Source organism: Calonectris borealis, chromosome 15 (assembly GCF_964195595.1).
Source record: "Calonectris borealis chromosome 15, bCalBor7.hap1.2, whole genome shotgun sequence".
NCBI lineage: Eukaryota > Metazoa > Chordata > Aves > Procellariiformes > Procellariidae > Calonectris > Calonectris borealis.
The window spans coordinates 1,531,696-1,550,458 of record NC_134326.1 but is presented as its reverse complement, the minus strand read 5'-3'; the positions used below and the strand labels follow the sequence as shown (position 1 = coordinate 1,550,458).

General features: G+C 57.1%; 2 protein-coding genes across 5 annotated transcripts in view; both read right to left on the bottom strand.

The window, feature by feature from the left end:
- PFDN1 (prefoldin subunit 1) overlaps positions 1–5,685 on the bottom strand; it is a 32,729-nt gene extending 27,044 nt beyond the window's left edge. For 3 of the 4 annotated variants that reach the window (XM_075163963.1, XM_075163962.1, XM_075163960.1), the window contains exons 1-2: positions 5,593–5,673; positions 5,234–5,400 (exon numbers count right to left, since the gene is read on the bottom strand). In XM_075163963.1, the coding sequence (XP_075020064.1) occupies positions 5,234–5,400; positions 5,593–5,625 (200 nt within the window). In that variant the 5' untranslated portion in view covers positions 5,626–5,673. Of the gene's footprint in view, positions 1–5,233; positions 5,401–5,592 lie in introns of all 4 variants that reach the window. The other variant, XM_075163961.1, reaches the window with a different exon arrangement.
- A 4,004-nt stretch (positions 5,686–9,689) lies between these two features.
- On the bottom strand, positions 9,690–17,152 carry HBEGF (heparin binding EGF like growth factor). Its single transcript, XM_075163959.1, has 6 exons — positions 17,014–17,152; positions 16,473–16,640; positions 13,740–13,917; positions 11,579–11,734; positions 11,373–11,465; positions 9,690–10,240 (listed from the first exon to the last, which is right to left on the bottom strand). Exons 1-5 carry the CDS (start codon positions 17,054–17,056, stop codon positions 11,393–11,395), a joined length of 618 nt encoding a protein of 205 aa, XP_075020060.1. The 5' UTR covers positions 17,057–17,152; the 3' UTR covers positions 9,690–10,240; positions 11,373–11,392.
- Positions 17,153–18,763: the final 1,611 nt, after the last annotated feature.

Sequence of the window (18,763 nt, the reverse complement as noted above, 5' to 3'; positions counted from 1 at the left end):
TAGAACTGGGCAGATACATACCTTGCATGCAAGCCATGGAAATCTTATCTTTTCTTCTCTGAAGTTTCAGTATTGCATGGAGAAATTATGTAAAGCAGCAGGGCAGGAGAGCTATAACTGGACCAAGATATCCAGGAGATTACAAATGAGCAGCCTGGGGCAGCAGGAATAAGATCAAGAACTAAGTGGGGGAAGGGCCGGGTGGAGCGTGTTTGAGAAATCAGAAGATGTCAGGTTGGAAAAGGAGCCTGTGCCCAAGAGAATAGTGGAGAATAAGCTCCCTTTCTGATCTGGAACAGAATCCAGGAGTCCAGACTCCCGGTATCCCACTATTGTCAGCAGTTAACCACGAAGCCCACAGACCAGCTGTGCCCCTCTCGCACTGCTGATCAGCCAGGAAGAGGATGACAACCAACTGCTGCCCCTTACTTCACTGCTCAGGTCAAAGGTACCTGTACAGATTACTACTGCATTGCCCCTGCGTGCATCGTTTTGATTTTTGCTTTCTGTGACAGCTCTCTAAAATGATCTTGCAAACTTTTATAAGCCCACTCACACATAACACCGTGAAGAACATTGTTCAGGCTGCAACAAAAGCGAGTAGCTCAAAATCGAGAAAAACCTGAAATAAAAACCAACTGGGTGATGGAAAACCTTATGGCTTATGCACCCGTCACGCCACATAGCCTTTGATTCCTCATGCACCATCTCCCAACACCCCCGTCTTGTTCAACATACAGCATAAACAGTGGTCAAGTAGCAAGCAGCTGGACGCAAATTTTGTTTTCTTCGCAGTTCAGTGCCTGGTTGTACTTACTAGACACACCAGACTTACTGTGGAAAACAAAATCTTCCCTTTTTCAATAGCTAGGTAGAGGAGCTTCAAGTTTATAAACTACATATTGACCAGAGGCTGACAGCAACGTGCTTGTCTCTGGGATTCATTCAAGTATTGCAGCACCTGTCAGCTTCTCAGCAGCTGGGCTTCAGCGCTAAGCTCTGCACAAATCGTTACCCAAGGAGATGGGCGATAGAGAAGCCACTCGGATTTCACAGACCAGCCTATAGTTAGTAACTGAACCATAAAGATTAAGCCTTGCGTGTCCTTCAGTTCTTTGTGAGTTTTTTGAAATGTGAGCGGGAAGCACAGTACAGCTACCATATTCTGCAGTGATCTGGACTGGTAGAATCAAACGCCAATCTCAGACACACACAAAAAATAAAAATGCAGGTACTGCAGCTGTATGTGCAGTACTGATTGCTGTCTTCGGGGGTTCAGGAAAGAGCTTTCAATGATTTATGATGTCTCATTTTCAAACAAAACCAAGAATTACAGTAAAAGCAGGAAGGCATTTAAATCCCAGGAACAATCAAGAACATTTAATCCTCTCGCAGGTTTCATTTGTGTATGGTTCAGCCACCAAAAATCTGAACCGTTCTTAAAAAAAAAAAAAGTCAAAATCATATTATTACAGCTGTCCCCATAAAATACTATACTCACACAAAGTCATTTTATAAGGACAATTGTAATAATATACTATACTTGCAGAAAACCTTGAACATAAAGTTGTGCTACAGTATTTGCTTGATTTTTACTGTCTTATATTTTTGTAAGTGTTCCTCCATTTATTGTAGAAGCAAACTGATGATAAAGCAATATCAAACCAAAACTGACTATCTATTTTGGCATGGCATGAAAAACTGCAGTGCTCTCCTCACTGTGCCTAGCACAAGTGCCGGACATTTTTCTTCTGTAAATAAGGATCTTGTCCAGGTTATGGGTTAAAAGAATGTAAAAGGAAAGGTCTGAAATATTCAGACAGAATTCTGAAGCTTAAACTTTCAGCATAGTTCTCAAAGCAATATGATGATATCAGTTCACAAATAGCTTAAGGAGAAGTCCAGCATAGTGGTAGTTGTCTCAGGCTACGTAACAGGCCTTTCAAAAGAGTATGAAGTAACAGAATTGAAATGTATTTGGCAAGATGCCACCACTCAGATGATATCCCAGCCTCACGGATATGTACAGTACACAGCAATTCATCATCTCATACTATGTGGCACTGACATTTCTTGTGCCTAGCCAAAAATAGGTATAGCAAAAGTAAATTGAGCCCCACACGTGGAGGCCAGTAAGGCCTCCACATGTTATACACACTACAATATGTAAAAAAAAAAAAAAAAAAAAGAGAGACCAAGTTGAGGAATGACAAATGGACTTTCACATTTTTTCACATTTGCCACCAGTACAGGGAAAGCCCCTCAGAAAGGAAGGAGGCTCAAGATTGGGGTTCAGAGAACAAAAACCACACAGCTGCTTTCCAAGTAGTGCAGAAGTGAGTACCAAACTAGGCAGACTTCCTCCCAAGACGCAGCACATCACCACAGTTCCTCAAGCCTTCAAATTCCATGAAGGCCTGGAGTATCTTGTCCTACAGAAGTGTAAGAACTACTCCCCTGCACACACTCAAACTACCAAAGCTGGAGAAAAACAGAGAAACTCTACCAGATGCCAGATTCTAAGTAGCAGCTTAAATGGGTTAAAGAAGAAAAAACGAGGGGGGGGAAAAAAAAAAGTTGAGCACAGGAATAGAAGCACAAAACTTATTTCAAAGGATTTAGCTATTCAAGCAAGCTGTCAGAAGAGCACCGATAATCAGCGTTAACACTGATGCAAACCTCCACCCTCTCTGGATAACTGAAACCCACTAGAGCTCTAACATTTGCATGCTAGACTATGCAAAAGAAATTGAGACATCATAAATATCCCTTTGGTGGCTGAACTCCCACATCTGTGCAAGCCAGTGAAGCCAAGAAACTAAAAATTATTAGCCACTTCACAGAACATGGCTTATATATCCAGAAGAAACATAATGACCACCTTCTTTGGTCTCCAGTGGAAGACAAGATGTCAGACTTGGATCCTGCCCTTGGATTTTAACTCCTGCTCAAGGGCTGCTTTAGCCTGCTTTGCTAAAAGCCCGGATTTCAGCAATAAATTCTCTACTAGGGATTGGAGCAGGCTCCAGGAAGAGCCTCATGTGCTTGGTGCGTGTTCTGCACACTAGGGAGTGACACAGATCATACCAGAGCGTTACTGCCAATTGGCAAGGCAGCCTTCAGCCCCACGGCCAGAACAGAGCTCACAGACATACCACATCAAGCTAAGGCAGGAGGAAAAGAAAAAAAAAATTTTAAAAAAAAAAAAAGAGTGAATGAGTAGCATTCAGAAGAAGAGCACTCTCTTAATCTATATTTGCATAGCGACTAGGACAACAAAGCCCATGAAGAGTTCAGCTTTTAAATACTATCATAACACAAATATTGTTCTGATGGCTCCTCTGCCATCCATGAGGAGCGAGAGCTGCCTGCCGTGCCTAAGCTACCCTGTCTGGTCACAGAGAGGTAGGCAAAAGAAGACTCCCCAGAAGATGGTCACTCCCGCAGCTGCTGCACACAGAGGAAGTGTAAATGGTTTAGGACATAAAGAACATAAGCGTCTCTCCCTCCTAAGTGGGAGGCAGAAGCAGAAACAGGACAATGCATTTCAGCCAGTGCCGAAACACCATCTGCTACCCACATCCGATTCACAAGCAGGATTACTTTACGATAAAGACCAATACACTCACATTTTTAAGGTATCTTGAGGGAATTCTCCATATAGGAGAAGTATTCTGTACTTCTGGATTTTAAAAAAGCTTTAAAAAAATTGTTGGCGCCAGAATTATCTCTTACTCTTCATCTGTCTGCTCTGTGACAAAACCAAACAGAAAAAACCCTTATGAGCCATGTCATGACTACTCCAAACACAAGTGTTTGCTACGCCTACATCCTGCCCAGGTCAAATCAGTCGCCTCTTGCAAGGGACAAAAATCTACCTCCTTTTAAGGTACCAGTCACTAGCATCCCCACACAAACGCAGCATTTAATTCACCTACATGGAAAAGTTTATTTACTGGGAGCCAAAAAGGGGATTCTGTCACGCTGAGCACCTCCATTAGCCTGGGTACACCTTCATCTGAAAACTCACAGCAAAGGGCAGACTACATACCATTCCTGGCTTCCCAGTCCTGCCGCCTCCCTACAACTCAGTCTGGGGATTGTGTGGTCTGATGGATCAGGGCACTTGCAGTCTGACCTGGCTTGGCCCTGTGATCATCCACTTCGACATAAAGACGGTGGGTAAACACAGAGTGGGAAGACGTCAATACAATCCCCCTTTTGGCAGCAGTCAGAGCAGATTCAGTGTTTCGCAAAACTACATCCCGAGCTGAGCAGAGTAATCACTGTTACCCAACTCGCAAGAGACAGGAGAAAAATCATAGTACCCTCAAACCAGAAACATAGAAATCTAGTGTGATATTTATCAAGTAAGCACGTGTTTCAGATTTGAAACCACTTTGTCTGGTCTTCTATCAGAGGTGCTGAAGTCAAACAGAAGTGAGTTGTGGAAGTTAATCAAAATATGTTACTTCTGGTTTAAGGTGTTTTGACAGCCATCCAACACGTGGAAGGACATCTTTATGAGCGCACTGGGACTAGCCATAGGAACTTTATGCTCACTTCTAAGGGTTTAAAAAATCTGGGCAACACCCATTAGATCCATTCCCTGGCATGATACTGCCAAAGGCATTTCTGTACAACATTTGTGCAAGCAAAGCCCTGAGCATGTGAACTGCACACAGGGGTTTTTCAACGAGTCTGATGTAAACTACATTGGAAATGACTGAAGCTAGACAGATTCGTGAGAGCCTTCTCACAAATACTGTTTATTATTAGATTGCTGCTCTGCTAGTCCAGATTACAAACTTCCCAGAGGTGCCAGACGAGACCATCACAGCCACGAGCAAAGCTCGTAACAACAAATGTTACAAAGCCAGTAACGTTTATAACAGTCGTTCTTCAAGGTAGCGAGTCGCTAACCCCAAGAGATAAAACCCAGCAAGTCTCGCTGCATTCCCAGGCAGATTGCTGGAATTAAAAATGAAAGACAATGAGAAAAATGAAACAAATGAACATGCTGAGAGAAAGCTGGCCTATTCTTTGTACAGGGAAGAGCCTCCTGCGCAGAGGCCTCTCACACAGAAGGCTGGGGGGTCTCCCTGCGCACAGGGCCGCAGTCAATCCCACACCCGCTAGAGAAGCCAGGCACGCCCCAGCAGGGAGCCAGCCAGCGGCTGCCGGCGCAGCAAGGAATCCCCCGCCACCCGCCCCAGGCCGGGCAGCTACTCACATCCTCCCCACGCCCTCGTACATGCGGGTCTCGTCCACCAGCATCATGACCTCCGTGTCGGTGAGGTGGGCGTGCTTCTTCGTCTTGCTCAGCTGCTCGATCTGTATGTCAGCCAGCTTCACCTTCTGCTGCGTGTCTATCACCTTGGCCTGCAGCTCGGTGAAGGCCTGGGGGGGGAGAGCGGCGGCGATGAGGGGCGGCGATGAGGGGCGGCCCTGACAGGCGGCGGCCCGCCGGCCCCGCGCTGCTGAGCCGGGCGGCGGGGGCCGAAGGGCCCCGGGCTGCAGGGGAGGAGGGGACCGGGCAGGCGCCGCGCGGAACACGCTGGGAACACCTGCCCGCCGCGGAGGGACTCCTACCTTCTTTAGTTCCAGGTCCACGGGCGCCGCCATCTTGTCTCCGCACCGCGCCTGCGCGGTGGGGGGGCGCCGGCGCCGCGGCCTGCTGCGCATGCGCGGGGGCGCGCCGCGGGCGGCGGGGTCGCTCCCGAGAGCGGGGGCGCGGCGCGGGGTCTCCTCAGCGGGACGGAGACGCGCGGCTGGGCGGCGGGGTGCCCTCGCGGGGGCGGGGGCCCCTGGCTGGGATGTGGGGGACGGGGCCTCCCGTCGAGCCGGTGCCGCGTGGGCGTCCCTGGCCCGGCCACCTCAGCAGGAGGCGGGGGCCGCGCGGGGGGGCGAGACGTGGCCCCTGTGAGGGCGAAGCCAGGGGAGAGCCCAGGGGGCCTGGCGTAGTCCCCTGGGCAGCCCAGCGATGCCCCCGGAGCCCTCCGAGCCCGGCGGTCCCCAGCCGCGGGGGAACGCGCTCGCCCCGCTCTGCTGCCCGCTCCTCCCGGTGGCTGCCGCAGCCCGGCTTGGGAGCCCGGCAGCCACCCCTGCCACCTCCCTGCCACCCGCGAGCACCGACACGGGGCCCCAGCCGGCCCCAGGAGAGGGTCCCAGAGTCCCCAGAGGGGGAACGCCAGGGAGAGACCAAAAAGCAGTGGCGGCTGCTAGGAACAGGGGCAGAGCGGTGCTTCATTAATAACACCCCCAACCAAACGTGGCCTCATCCTCCAGACACGCGGAGATGCTGGGGCTGGGGGTGCTGGACATCTCGGATCCCGTGAAACACTGAGGGGAGGTTGAAATCGCGGTGTGCTTGCTGGGCAGAGGTAGTGAGCCGGGCGGTGAGAGGCCCGGGCCAGTGGGCTCCCCGTGGAGGGGGTGGCGGTGCTGCACCTCCTGCAGCACGGCTCTCGGCTGCCTGCTGCCCCCGGCACCCTGCGGCCTGCCTCTGCCCACGAATGAATCACCTTCAGGCCCTCCAGCCCCGGAGCTTCCCTTGGAGCTGGCCCAGGCAGGCTCGGTGAGATCATGATGAGGCCATCGGATACCTTTGGGGCAAAGGAAGCAAAGACTGAAGTGGCCAGCATGCCGCTCTGCAGCCAGAGGCAGGTGGTGGGAACCTGCTGCAACACCCCTGTTAAAAAGCAGAGTGCAGGATCCGACCCTCAGGGACTCTCAGCTCTTGTTGCCACCTGCTCCCAGAGCACGGCCGCCCTTTTCAGTGCCTTCCCCAGCTCTCCAGCCGCGGCAGCTGCCCGCCTGCCGGCCCAGTGCAGAGCCGGAGCTGGGAGACAGTCCCCGCTGCCTGCACCCCCTGCCTGCGAGGGCAGCTGCGCGCTGGTGCGAGGCCTTCCGCTGTGCCCCAACTCTTCAGGCGCCTGCGGGGGTTTGTGTCACCCTCTCTGCAGTGCCGACCCATCGTTTCATGGGAGATGCCTCACTGTGGCAAAGCCCGTCCCAGGCGCGGGGCTTAGTGGCTGGGTGAGGAGTCAGGCAAAGCCAACAACCCCAGTCAGAAGGAAAATCAGCCGAATAGAGCCGCGCGCGGGGCTGCCGCCGCCTGCTCCTGAAGGGAGGCAGCAGGGATGGTTCAGCCGCTTCTGGGGTGTCTCTTTGGCTGCCCCGTCCCTGCTCCAGTGCACTGTTGCCCCCTCCATCCAAACCCTGCCACAGTGTGATGGCCAAAGGCGCTGAAGCACGGCTGCCAAGGTCCTGGGGCAGGCAGGGGAGAATTGGTTATTAAATTGACTAATGCAATATATTGAAATTTTTTATTAAATACACATCTGGGCTTTTGGAGGTCTTCTAGCTTTGACCCTTGCTCCAGAGAAGAGACTGAGAAGAAGCTCCAGGCGCGTGTCTCTGCCCGCCGTGGAACCGAGTGAGCCCAGGCGGGGGGCTGGGGGACACACTGGCTGATGGCGTTTAGTGGCTGGGCACACGTTTTGTCACCCATAGACAAGCCAGGCACAGGCGTCAAAGGGATCTGAAGGGAGATGCCAGAGGTCACAGTATGGAGTCAGTGTCAGAAGCAGCTAGTGGGCTTGACACCGTGGCAGTCAGGAAATGCTGCGGCTGGTGACGTGTTTGTGCTCCTGGGTCCGTGCCCAGAGCGGGGTGAAAGGCCAGGCTGCTGAGCTGGGGCTGCTGGAGGCCACCGTCTGCCTTCACCAGGACCCCACACCAGTGCTCAGCTTGGCTGGCTGCCACAGCAGCCCACTCCTGTCCCGGGGGTACAGCAGGATGGTAGAGACTGCTTTCCTGGCACCCCATTCCTGCAGGCACGGTTAGGCGAGCAGCCCGGCCTCCCCCCGCAGTGCGTGGGCATCCTGGGCAGGGCAGAGCCCCGCGCGCCCCAGCCAGGCTCTGGGGCACCTTCTGTTTTGTGGCCACAAGTGCAGCTGGACTGGGGAGCTGCCCCAGGGGATTCATCCCTGCCTTAACCAGGAACAGAGCATCCGTAGGACTGTCAGCCTTTCCCAGCCCAGTGGGGCGGAGGGAGCCAGCCCACAGATGCAGTCAGCTTCCCACTCCCTACATCTCCAAAATATGTTTCCCATCTCTTGACCTGTTAAATTACTACCCGTGGGCAGCCCAGCCTGCACTGCTGGCCTGCAGAGGAGCAAAGCTGAACCAGAACACGTCCTTGCAGGGAAGGAGGGCGGCGGAGGGCAGCTGGGCTCTGGGCAGAAGTTCCAGCTGTCTGCAGAAAGGCCTTCCAGCAGAGCTATTCCCAGTGTCTGCCAGTGTGGCATGGAACCCTGGCATGTGGCGTTGCCCACCGTGAAAGGCAGAAATGTGGCAGAGCTGGAGGGGGGAGCAGCAGCAGCACAGCAAGGCAGGGACACCACCAGGTGACCCAGAGCAGAAGGGCCTCCTGCATAGCATCTGGAGGCATTATTTGCTTAATAGACATTGAAAAAGGCCAAAGTTTGGAGTCTCTGATTAAACTGGCACTCCCACAGCGTGAAGGTTCAGGTTTGCACAAAGCAGAGCCAATAACTTATTTCCCTGGCTCTGGGACTCAGGCCACTGCAGCTGCTGGGGCTTTTACTCTCCAGGTGATAACACACGAGGGTGCCTGTTGTCACTCACCCGCTTCCCATCTGCCATAGCTGTGTACTTTAGCCCTTCTATCTCAGGAAGCACTGGAAAGCCAAAGTATCACCGCATTCCCCCTTCCCACACCCCAGGTTTTGCTACCGCAAAACTTACTCGCTGCACAAGAGGGATGAACCTACGCACTCACTTCCTAAGCAATCCCTCCCCCGGTGAGCATAAAGCTTATTTCATACTTTACCGGAGCTGAATTTTGGCTAAATTAGGCCAAAAAGCTCTGCAAACTACTCACTGCCCAGCTTTAGTGCATGTTGTAGGAGCAGGAGTGGAAAGCAGTAGCTTAGCACTCCCCTTTGAAAACTGAAGTTTGACATCTGCTGAAGGGAAAGGGGCTGGAGGAAAGCAGGTTTCCTGCAGGGGGGAAGCCCTTTCTGCTTCAAGGCTCTCTACTAGAGCCACCATCTCACCCTGACCTCAGCTCCCCCTTGGGAAGATCAGGGAAGAGGAAAGAAGTGGTTTGGGGGCTATTTTCACTGCAAAGTCAGTTATCAGTCCTGAACCACCATCTGAAATGATGCTCGCTGGAATGACCCCAGCCCCAGGAGCCTGCAGCCACCCCAGGAGCTGCTGGGATCCCCTGCAAGGGAGGTGTGAGTCCACCTCTTGATTTTTTAGCCAAATGCTGGCTTAAAACCAGGAATCAGCCCCATTTGGATCGATCAGTGGCCAGAGTGGCTTCACTCATACCAGAGGCAGCTTTGCTTGATAAGCAGACACCCAAACATCATCCCTCCCAGGGCATCAGCTGGCAAAGATGCAAATCTGCAAAGAAACACCAATGGGGCTGGCCTGGCTGCAGGCTCCTGCCGGACAGATCCTGCAACCAGCCCCTTGCACCATGCTGCTCTGCTGCACCCCAAGGATGGTACGAGCCGATCCAGCAACCCCCACTGCGCGCTCAGGATCTCTGCCACTGTTTGCAGTACCCCGCTAGCAAGGGCATGTTGCTACATGCAGTCTTCAGAGGTCTGACTCCTTTCCGCTTCCATCATTAAATTAACAAGCCAAGTGTTTGTAACAAAGTGTTATTTATTAGAATATTACATTGCACTTAAAAAATAAGGGAGGTTCTGACCCTATCATCTTGACCTACATAAAGGATGCAGGGCCAGACCTACAATAAATATAAATACTATGTACAGTTTATCTAAAATAAATACATAATTTAAAATGAAAAATATCTTGTTAAATAGCTGTTACCCTCCCACCCCTCCTGCGCCTAAGAAAGCCCCGAGCCCGGTCTCCTCGCCTTTCACAGTTTGTTCCTCGGCACGCACCGCAGTGGACGGAGAGCTGCTGGAGAGCCCCTCTGCTGCCGGCTGGCCGGTCCCTCCTGCCTCCGCGCAGCCGCCCGGCCAGCGAGCACCTCTCCCGAGCCCGGGCCCCCTCCGTCCTGGCGATGGCCGCGAAGCTCCCTGCAGCGGCTCTGCTGCCCGACCAGCCCCGAAGCGGGTGCCATCACGTTGCTCCAGCGAGCTCCCGCTGCGCTGCGGGCTCCCAGGGGCGGCGCTGGCTCCGCAGCTCTCGCCTCTTCCAGGAGGTAGAAGTGTGTTCGTGCCGACCCCTGCAAGACAGCAGCAGGAGAGCTCACAACGCAGCCCCGGGCTGCTCTGCCCGTGGAGCGGATCCTGCGTGGTGGGGCCAAGGTGACCGTCCTACCCAGCCCAGCAGGAGAGCCCTCGTGGCCACCAAAGCCCCAGCAGCAGCAGCCACTTGCCACCTTGCAGGGCTGGACCTGGGAGGATGGGAGCCAGGATGCCGGGGGGGACAGTGGCTAAGCATACCACCCCATGACCACCACGCTTCCCTTCCAGGGACTACAGCACTTTCCCCCCGGACACATCCACCCCAATAATCCCCAGGGCGGAAGGGACAGTGATGAAAACCTTGTGCTGCATCCCCTTCCCCAAAATTCAACTCCTACAAACAGCTAAAAATCCCACCCCCAACACTATTACCAACGTTACAGAAATTCTTTGAAGGCATTACTTCTTCCTCACAAAGAACAAAGATTTTTCTTCTTTTAAAAAGAGAAGTAGCTGTAATACGTATGGGCACATCTAACGTCAGGGCTTGGACCAGACCAGAGGAAGTCTGCAAGCTTTCCAGCACCCGGCCATGGCCACGTGGCCACCCCTGGGGCAGAGCACGCCCCACTGCCCAGCCAGAGTAACATCGCGTGGGGCTGGCAGCAAGATCCCCCCGTGCCCAGCTGCAAGGCATTACATTGGTGCAAGTAATAAGCAGAGTGGGAGTGAAAAGGAAGGGTTTTTTTTTTATATATATATAAATAGAGGCAATATCTAAGGAGGGGAAGTGACTCAGAGGGTCAGAGAGGGAGCAGAACAAGTGGGAAAAAAAAACAGAAGCAGCTTCACCACTGCCAAACGTCCCCAAAGCATGCAGCATCAGGGCAAAGCAGGGACTCGGGATTAGAAAGGAGGAGGTGGTGGTGGCCAGGGGTGTCAGGGGACAGGGGCTTGAGCAGGAAGGGGCGGAAAGAGGGATGGGGCCCCATGGGGCAGCCCAGGCTCTCGGGCCAAATCCAGCGAGCTGCTTCTCCAGGCTCAAACTGCCTTCAGCTCCTGCCTGGCTCTGGCACGGGATCCACATAGTGGTCCCAACCAGTGTGAACAAGCAGAGCCCCCAGATGCCCACCAGCCCCACCGCTGTCCCACGCCCGGCCAGGGGCTCACCTCGCCAGCACCCGGCATCCTCAGTGATTCACAGTGATGCCCAGCTTGATTTTCTCTTCGTTTTCTACATCGTAGACACCCCTCTTGTGACACCTGTGAGGCAACACAAAGAGATGCTCAGAGCATGGAGACGTCCCTGCCACCCTCCCCTGCACGTCCTCCTTCCCGGGGACGCGGATCCAGTGGCTTAGCCCCATCCCACTCACCTGAGCATCAGCAGGGCTGCGATGATGATGAGACACAGGGAGGACAGGACGACAGCAACGACGGCCAGGGCCGTGGTGTGGTCGTATGTGCTGGGGGGGTGCTCCACAGGCAGCGAGAGGCCGTGGCATCTTTCTCCATGATATCCTGGCTGGCATCTGGGTGAGAAGAAAAGTCTTCAAGGTTGGTGGTGACCAAGCACAGAAGGTCATTGGGTGATTGGGTTCACGGTGACCAAGCACAGAAGGTTATTGGGTCCCTCACACCCCCATGGAAAGGAGCTGCCTCTTTGCTCAGCCTTAGCCAGCACCCTGCCCGTTCCCCTTGGTCCCCCTCCCCTGAGCTGGGAGGCCTGGCGTCACCATCACCTCCCCGGTACTGGTAAATTAAGTTTCTCCTGCCCCAAGCACCAAGTGAAGACTCCTAGAAAGGTTGAGCTCCCCCCAGTAGAAGGCACTGGGGTCTGTGCTCTTCCCAATTGTCCAGGCAGAGCCAGGCTGCCCAGACCAGCTCTGGAAGTGGGAAGTCCCACACAAGGGAGCAGAGAGGCAGCTAGACCGGAGCTCAGCGCTTCCCTCGGAGCAGGATGTCCCTGCACACCCTGCCAGCCAGAGAGATGCCACCTCCCTGCGGACTCAGGAGGTTACTCACGTAACAGAAATAACGCTCCCCAGCAGAGCTGCGAGGCTGCCAACCCTCCCCATGAGTCAAAGCGCACTGATGCAACCAGATATATATCTCTCTCTCTATATCCAGTGCACTGACCCTCAAGCTTATCTCCAAGACAGGGTCTCAGCCCAGCCCTCCTGCCTGGCTCACAACACCACCACGTGCCAGCGTCACCTCCCAGCCCCGGCAGCAAGGCTGGGCACAGGCAGAGGTGCAGGACCCAGCCTGGCAGCATCCTCAGCCCACCCCGTGCCACGGGGACCAGCCAAGGAAGCAATGATCCAGGAGACCCTGTGACACAGGCAGCCAGCCACCAAGAGCAGCCACAACCGAGTAACACCGGCCAACAAGAGGCCTCATTATCGGAGGGGACTGGGGCAGTTGGCCGCTGTTCCTAAAAACCGTGATGGCTCTGGAGAGATGTCACCCAGGGATGGGCCACCAGGCTGGAGAGCCCCAACCAGCCCCCAGACCCCTCCTGCTTGCCCGTGTCCCAGGTCCTCCCCCAGCCCCAGGCATCTGGGGAGGGCAGGAGGCTGGGCAGGGGACGCCTGGCTGTCTCAGTCCCAGGCAGGGGGTGCTGCACCTCACATCGCGCTGGGTCACCAGCCCAAGCTGAGCCAGCAGAGATCTCCTCTTGCTGGCAGTCCTGAGCCCCCTGTACAAGGGCCCAACTTCACAACAGCTTCCAGGCAGAGAGAAACTAAGCGGTTCAAGGAGCTATGCGGAGACTGATCCCTGCGGATTGCAGGGCGCGAGATCTTGTGGGCACCATAAGCCAGGGAGCTATTATCTTCCCCGGGCTCCGGGCGCAGGGCTGGGTGGCTCAGAGGATTGATAGCAAAGAACAAAGCCTCTTATATATCTGCCAGCTCAACCCCTGCCCACGTCAGCGGGGATGAAGTGTGCACCCCTGGGTATTTCCCGCAGTAGCAGTGCTGGATCCAGGTGCGCTGGCAGCAGGCAAACGCTTTCTCCTCTGCTTGCCTGTCTAGTCCCTGCTCTCTACCTGCATCCCAGGCGGGTAGGAGGGACACAGCCCTGTCCTTCATCAGGGCCAAGGGACAGCTTGGGCATGCCTTCGGCAGACTGTCCCCAAAGGCGCTACCTCCAATCCGCCTTGCCGGTGCCATGGCAGAGATGCTCCTCCTGCCTGCACCAGTACAGCCCGCCAGCCCCGGGAGCCCCGAGCTCTCAGCCGAGGCTGGCAGCAGCAAGGGACAGGGGCACTCGGGGTCAGGATGGGGTCTCACAAATCAGAAGACCTCGGAACCCCCACCGCCGCAGGGATGCTGCCTCTAAGTCCACGACGGATTTTTGTGGGGGATGGACATTGCTCAAGAAGCACAGGGAAGAGGCCAAGTCAGAGCCGTCCCTGCACGGACAGGGAACATGCACTAAAAATACCTCCTCTGCTCTTCCTCTGCCCAGCCCGGAGAATTGAAGGAACCGTGACTAAGGCTCCCCCGGCACAGGCACACGCCAGCAACTCACATGCAGGAGGGAGCTCCCAGCTCTCGGATGTATTTGCATTCGCCGTGAATACAGAAATCCTTGTACTTCCGCAGGCACGGGTCTCTCTTCCTCCCCAGGCCTTTGCCTTTTCTTCTTTTATTCCCGTTCCCTTTTTTCTTGGGAGTAACCAGGCCTTGAGGCTTTGACAGGAAAGCAACTGGAAAATAATTTGGGAAGGAGAAAACAGCAGTCAGATCACCTCCATGCGTCAGCCGAAGGGAAGGCAGAGCAGCAAACCCGGGGCTGCTGCAGCCAGCTCAGCCCTGGCACTCCCGCAGCCTTTTGTGCAGCGATCTGCCCCCGAGCAGAGGGGGTTTTTCCATATTTTTTTTTTTTTTTTTTTAGCTTCTCACAAATATCATGGCCTTTCCAATTCATAAGAACAAGTCTCAAGGAAAGAAAGGAATGAGGGAAAGGGGGAACAGAGCTTTATGCATCTCAAATGTTGCTATTATATGCACCAGTTTCCACTGAACACAGAAAATTGCTAATTGCCCCTTTATCTGGCTTTTATTTCCCTGATAAGCGCAGTCTTTTGTAAGACCCTATTCATGGCTCTGATGGACTCGCCTTCCTGTAGGTACAAGGATGCCTAAATCCTTGCTCACCCGGAACAGGATTAAGAGAGCAAGCCTGGCTTAGTTTTTGATTTTGCAGAGCCAAAGAGATGGTAAGGGCAGCATTCCCATGAATTACAAAGGTATGTTTTAATTGCGGTGCAGATAACGGTGGCTTTTGGTGCAAAGCCAGCTCTCTGCTGGGTTGGTGGGAACCAGAGCACTGAGCTCCTCGCCTGGACACAGACCGAAACCAATGTTACTGGAATAGTTTTAAGATATGCAGATGCCTAAAACATCAGCCCCCAGCTTGATCTTGCAAGGTGCCAAGATGCTAGAGAGCACTCATTGCTCCGAGAGGGGCTTTTCAGCTCCCCCCGAACCATAGCGCTTAATAACTCCGGTGAGCCCGGGGGAATATGAACTAAGCCCTGCGCTGCTCGGGAAGGAGAGGGCGGCCGAGTCTAACCTGGCGAGTTGTAACCTGCCTAGTTCCTTCTCAGCCACCTCCTGACGTAACCGAGCCCACCTCCTCCTCCCTGGCGAGCGCCTCTCGTGCTGCGGCACACCGGTTGCACACCTAACAAAGCTATTTCACAATTTTGACATCCTTTACACTATGCCTGGAGAAAACTGATACTCCAGGAAACTCTGCGGCTTGGAGAAACCCCCGGATCCGGGTGAGGCCCGGGGCTCTGCCCCACGCTGGCAGCAGAGGCTGTCCCCTCCCCTGCGGGTTATCTCCCGGCCGGCCGCAGCCAGCGGACACACATGCTGCTGGCCCCCTCAGGCCACCTCCACTGTCACCACCCCTCCTCCCCAGGGCTCTGTTCCTTAGGACAGCCAGAGAAGATTTGGAAGATCTTGCTGGTAGGAAAACTGGTCCAGCCCAGGTGGGCAGGGGGATGCTGCCGCTCTCCCCCTACTCAGACACCCGGGGGCTGCGGCACAGAGGAAGGTGCCTTCAACACAAAAGGAAGATTTTTCAGCTCAAGGCATCGAGAAAGTGCTCCGAGGGGCTGCAGCCTCAGTAACCAAATATCCCCCATCCCCTCAGCCTGTGCCCGCATCCTGCCCACACCTGCCAGATCGCTTGCTCTAGGACAGGGTCCCCTCCTCAGGGGGATACACAGAGGAGCAGGCTGGAGCATCTCCCTCCCCACAGGAGGGGTAACAGTGTTTCCCGGAGGCTGCGTCCCCTTGGATGCGAGGGGGTCAGCCCGGTTTTACAGGTTTTTTGTCACAGTCTGATGGCACAGCCAGAAAGCAAAGAAAAACACGGAAAAAATGGAGCACGAACTCTACGGGGCCGAGCACACTCCTCCTGGTGCCAGGTTACTGATCTCGGCACGTCACATGTGCAAAGGCACAGGTACAGGTCACCCTCCTCAGCTTGTGATGGGCCCCCCGTCCCACCCCCACGAGAGTCCCTGGCACACTCTCTGGTCCCAAGCAGGGGGAGAGGAGCCAAGCATGAATGCCCAGCGAGCCTAACAGAGCAACAGTGTCCCCAACGCCCCCGTAGCGGGGACTGCCGGCTGACTAACCCTGCCTAGGTATGAGGAGCAGCCGTGTGTAGGCGGCGGGTGAGTCACAGCGATCCCCTTGCTGGCAGCCACCGTGGCCACCATCTGGAAGGCAGCACGGGCCCACCGGCCGGGGCTGCGCACCTGCAGGCAGGGGCTGCTGTGCCCCCCAGAGGGCTCTGCCTTCCATCTGGCCAAAGAATTGGGGGCCCGGGAACCCTTGGGACCCCGTGCCAGGGTCTTCAGGGACACAGACAGCCCCTGGCACAAGGCAGGGAGCTGCCAAAGCCCAGTTGCTCCGTGCTAGTGCCTCACGGGCTGGCCCCACGCAGGGCTGCTGCCACGGGCGCTCTGTACCCGGGGACCAGGGGCTCCCCCGCAGCTCCCTCCGAAGCGGAGCCGGAGCTGCTGCGGGGTACCCGCGGGGCTGAGCCGAGCCCAACCCGGCGCCTCCGCGCCCCCCCCCCTCCCCCGGGTCCAACCGCCCCCAACTCACCCCGCCGGACCGCCCCGGCCCCGCGCCCCCCCGCCCCGGGGCCCGCTCCCGGACCAACCGCCCCGACCCCCCATCCCCGCCCGGGACTCCCAGCCGCCGCAAGCGCCCCGGCGGCGGCTCCGCCCGCCCGTACCTCTCGGCAGCTCACTGAGGTCGTCACCCGAGGCCGCTCCGCCGCCCTCCTTCTCCGGGCTGCCGCCGAGCAGCGGGGCCGTGGCTGGGACCGGCGCCCCGCCGCCCTTGTGCAGCACCTCGTTGTGCAGCTCGTCCCGGCCCAGCCCGCCCGCCGCCGCCGAGCACACTGTGGGGAGAGGGCACGGTCAGGTGGGGCGGGCTGGCCCTGCCTGGGACCCCCCACGCGTGACCGGGACCGGAGCCTCGTTGCCCGTGACCGGGACCCCCCTGCGTGACCGGGACAGGGGCCGATTTTTCCGTCTGCCCCGACCCGTGCCCGGGACCAGGGTCGCGCTGCCCGTGCCCGGAAACCCCCACCCGGGACCGCAGCCGCGTTGCCCGTGCCCGGGACCCGCCACCCGGGACCGCAGCCGCGTTGCCCGTGCCCGGGACCCGCCACCCGGGACCGCAGCCGCGTTGCCCAGTACTACCCCCCGACGCGTGTCCGGCGCTGGGGTCGCGTTTCCCGTGCCCGGCACCCTCCCCACGCGTGTCCGTACCTGCCGCCAGCAGCGCGTGGATCAGCACCGCCCGCCCGTCCATGACCCGCGGGCACACGCGTCCCAGCTGCCGCCCAAGCCCCGCTCCGCTCCGCTCGGCCCCGCACCGGCAGCCGCTCTCCGGCAGCGCGGCCCCGCGGCGGGTAGAAGGCGGCGGGGCGGGGCGGGGCGGGGCGGGGCGGGGCTGCCCGCCGCCCCGCCCCCGGGAAGGGCTTCCCCGGCCGCCGCGGGGGTGTCCCACCGGCCGGAGCCCGCCGGGGGGGGACCCCTCGCTCCGGGGCTGCCCGGGATGGGGGGCTTATCAGCCACCGCCGCGCCGGTACCATCCCCCGTCCCCAGCCTGGGGCACCCGCGCCGTGGGCCTGGGCTGCTCGGTGGGGGGCCCCGGGGAGCAGATGACCCCTTCAGGGCTGCGCTAAAGCTGTGGAGGGGGGGAGATGGCTTCGGGAAAGCAGACGGGAAACTGTATGGACTGGTCTCAGGCAGGGGAAGAAGAGGGGGGATCCCGGTGTGCACCGTGGCACGCTGCTGCAGGGCGGCCGCCGGCTAGTGGGACTAGTGCCAAAGGTGGCCTGGGAGGTTTTGGGAGGAGCAAGCGCACCCCGCAAGAGCATCAGGCAAGAGGCAGGACCTCACAGGTTCAGAGATAAAACCTCCTCCTGGCCTTGGTGGTGGGGTGGCACCCTGATAGGGGACAGACTTCCAGCCACATGTCACCCTGTACTGGTGAGGGGTGGCGGTGGCAGCCTGAGATGGTGGCAGAGACCCTTTTTGTCCACGAGGCCACCTTTGTGCCCTGACGGAGACCCTGACCGGTTCAGTCACGGCTTCACCTCGCAATCCCCTCCCAGTTGGCTGCTGTCCTTGTCTCCTCCGTCCCAGCCCGTGGCTGTTGTGTTTGGGGGCTGCTAGCGCTTCTCTGTCCCCTTCACTGCGCTGGCGACCGCTTGTTGTGTTTGGCCTCGTCCTCAGCCCAGGTGACGGCTCAGAAAACGCTGCTGATGCCAGCACCAGCTGAGCGCAGAGTCTTGTCCCAGCTCATGTTCGGGTCGGCCATGGCCCCTTGCTGGTTCCTCGAGGTCCCGAGCCCCCAGCCCCACTGCCGGTTTGGGTTCAGCAAGGCGTGACTAAATATTCCTGCCATTGTTGTCAGCGTCTCCAAGGAATACCGCCGGATTTGGCAACTCCCCCTGCTCACGCCCTCCTTCTTGCTCAGGCTTGACTTTTGCAATTGTTTGCTGGATGTTTTTCCTTCCGCCTCCTCCGGCCATCAGCAGCCCGAAAGACTTTGGCAGCAGAACGAGGCGGGTCAGTAGTGGCCCGGCCGAGGGGCTGCATCCCTGGGGAGCCCCGCGCCATGGCTCCCTGGCAGGTCCCCACATGGGAATGGGATTTTTCCCCCCTGCCAGTTCCCTGCCACGTCCCCAGGCCAGGCGTGCGCGGGCACTGTGTGCGGGCAGCGTTTGCCGGCTGACCTGGCACTTCGGGAGAGGGAGGCACCAGCTAACGCCTGCTGCCAGGGAGGTTGTTGGCACAGAGGGCTGGCAGCGGGCAAGGGCGGGGGTTGCAGACTGCCGTTCCTGCCTGCCTCCTGCTGCCTGCCTCCCTGCCTCTGCCCCCCTGCCTCCTGCTGCCTGCCTCCCTGCCTCCTGCTGCCTGCCTCCCTGCCTCCTGCTGCCTGCCTCCCTGCCTCTGCCCCCCTGCCTCCTGCTGCCTGCCTCCCTGCCTCCTGCTGCCTGCCTCCCTGCCT

Coding starts and splice junctions, on each gene's coding strand:
- HBEGF (XM_075163959.1), bottom strand. CDS start 17,056: ATGGACGGGCGGGCGGTGCTGATCCACGCGCTGCTGGCGGCAG. Junction 16,641..17,013: donor CCACGCGCTGCTGGCGGCAG/GTACGGACACGC, acceptor CTCTCCCCACAG/TGTGCTCGGCGGCGGCGGGC. Junction 13,918..16,472: donor CCTCAGTGAGCTGCCGAGAG/GTACGGGCGGGC, acceptor ATTATTTTCCAG/TTGCTTTCCTGTCAAAGCCT.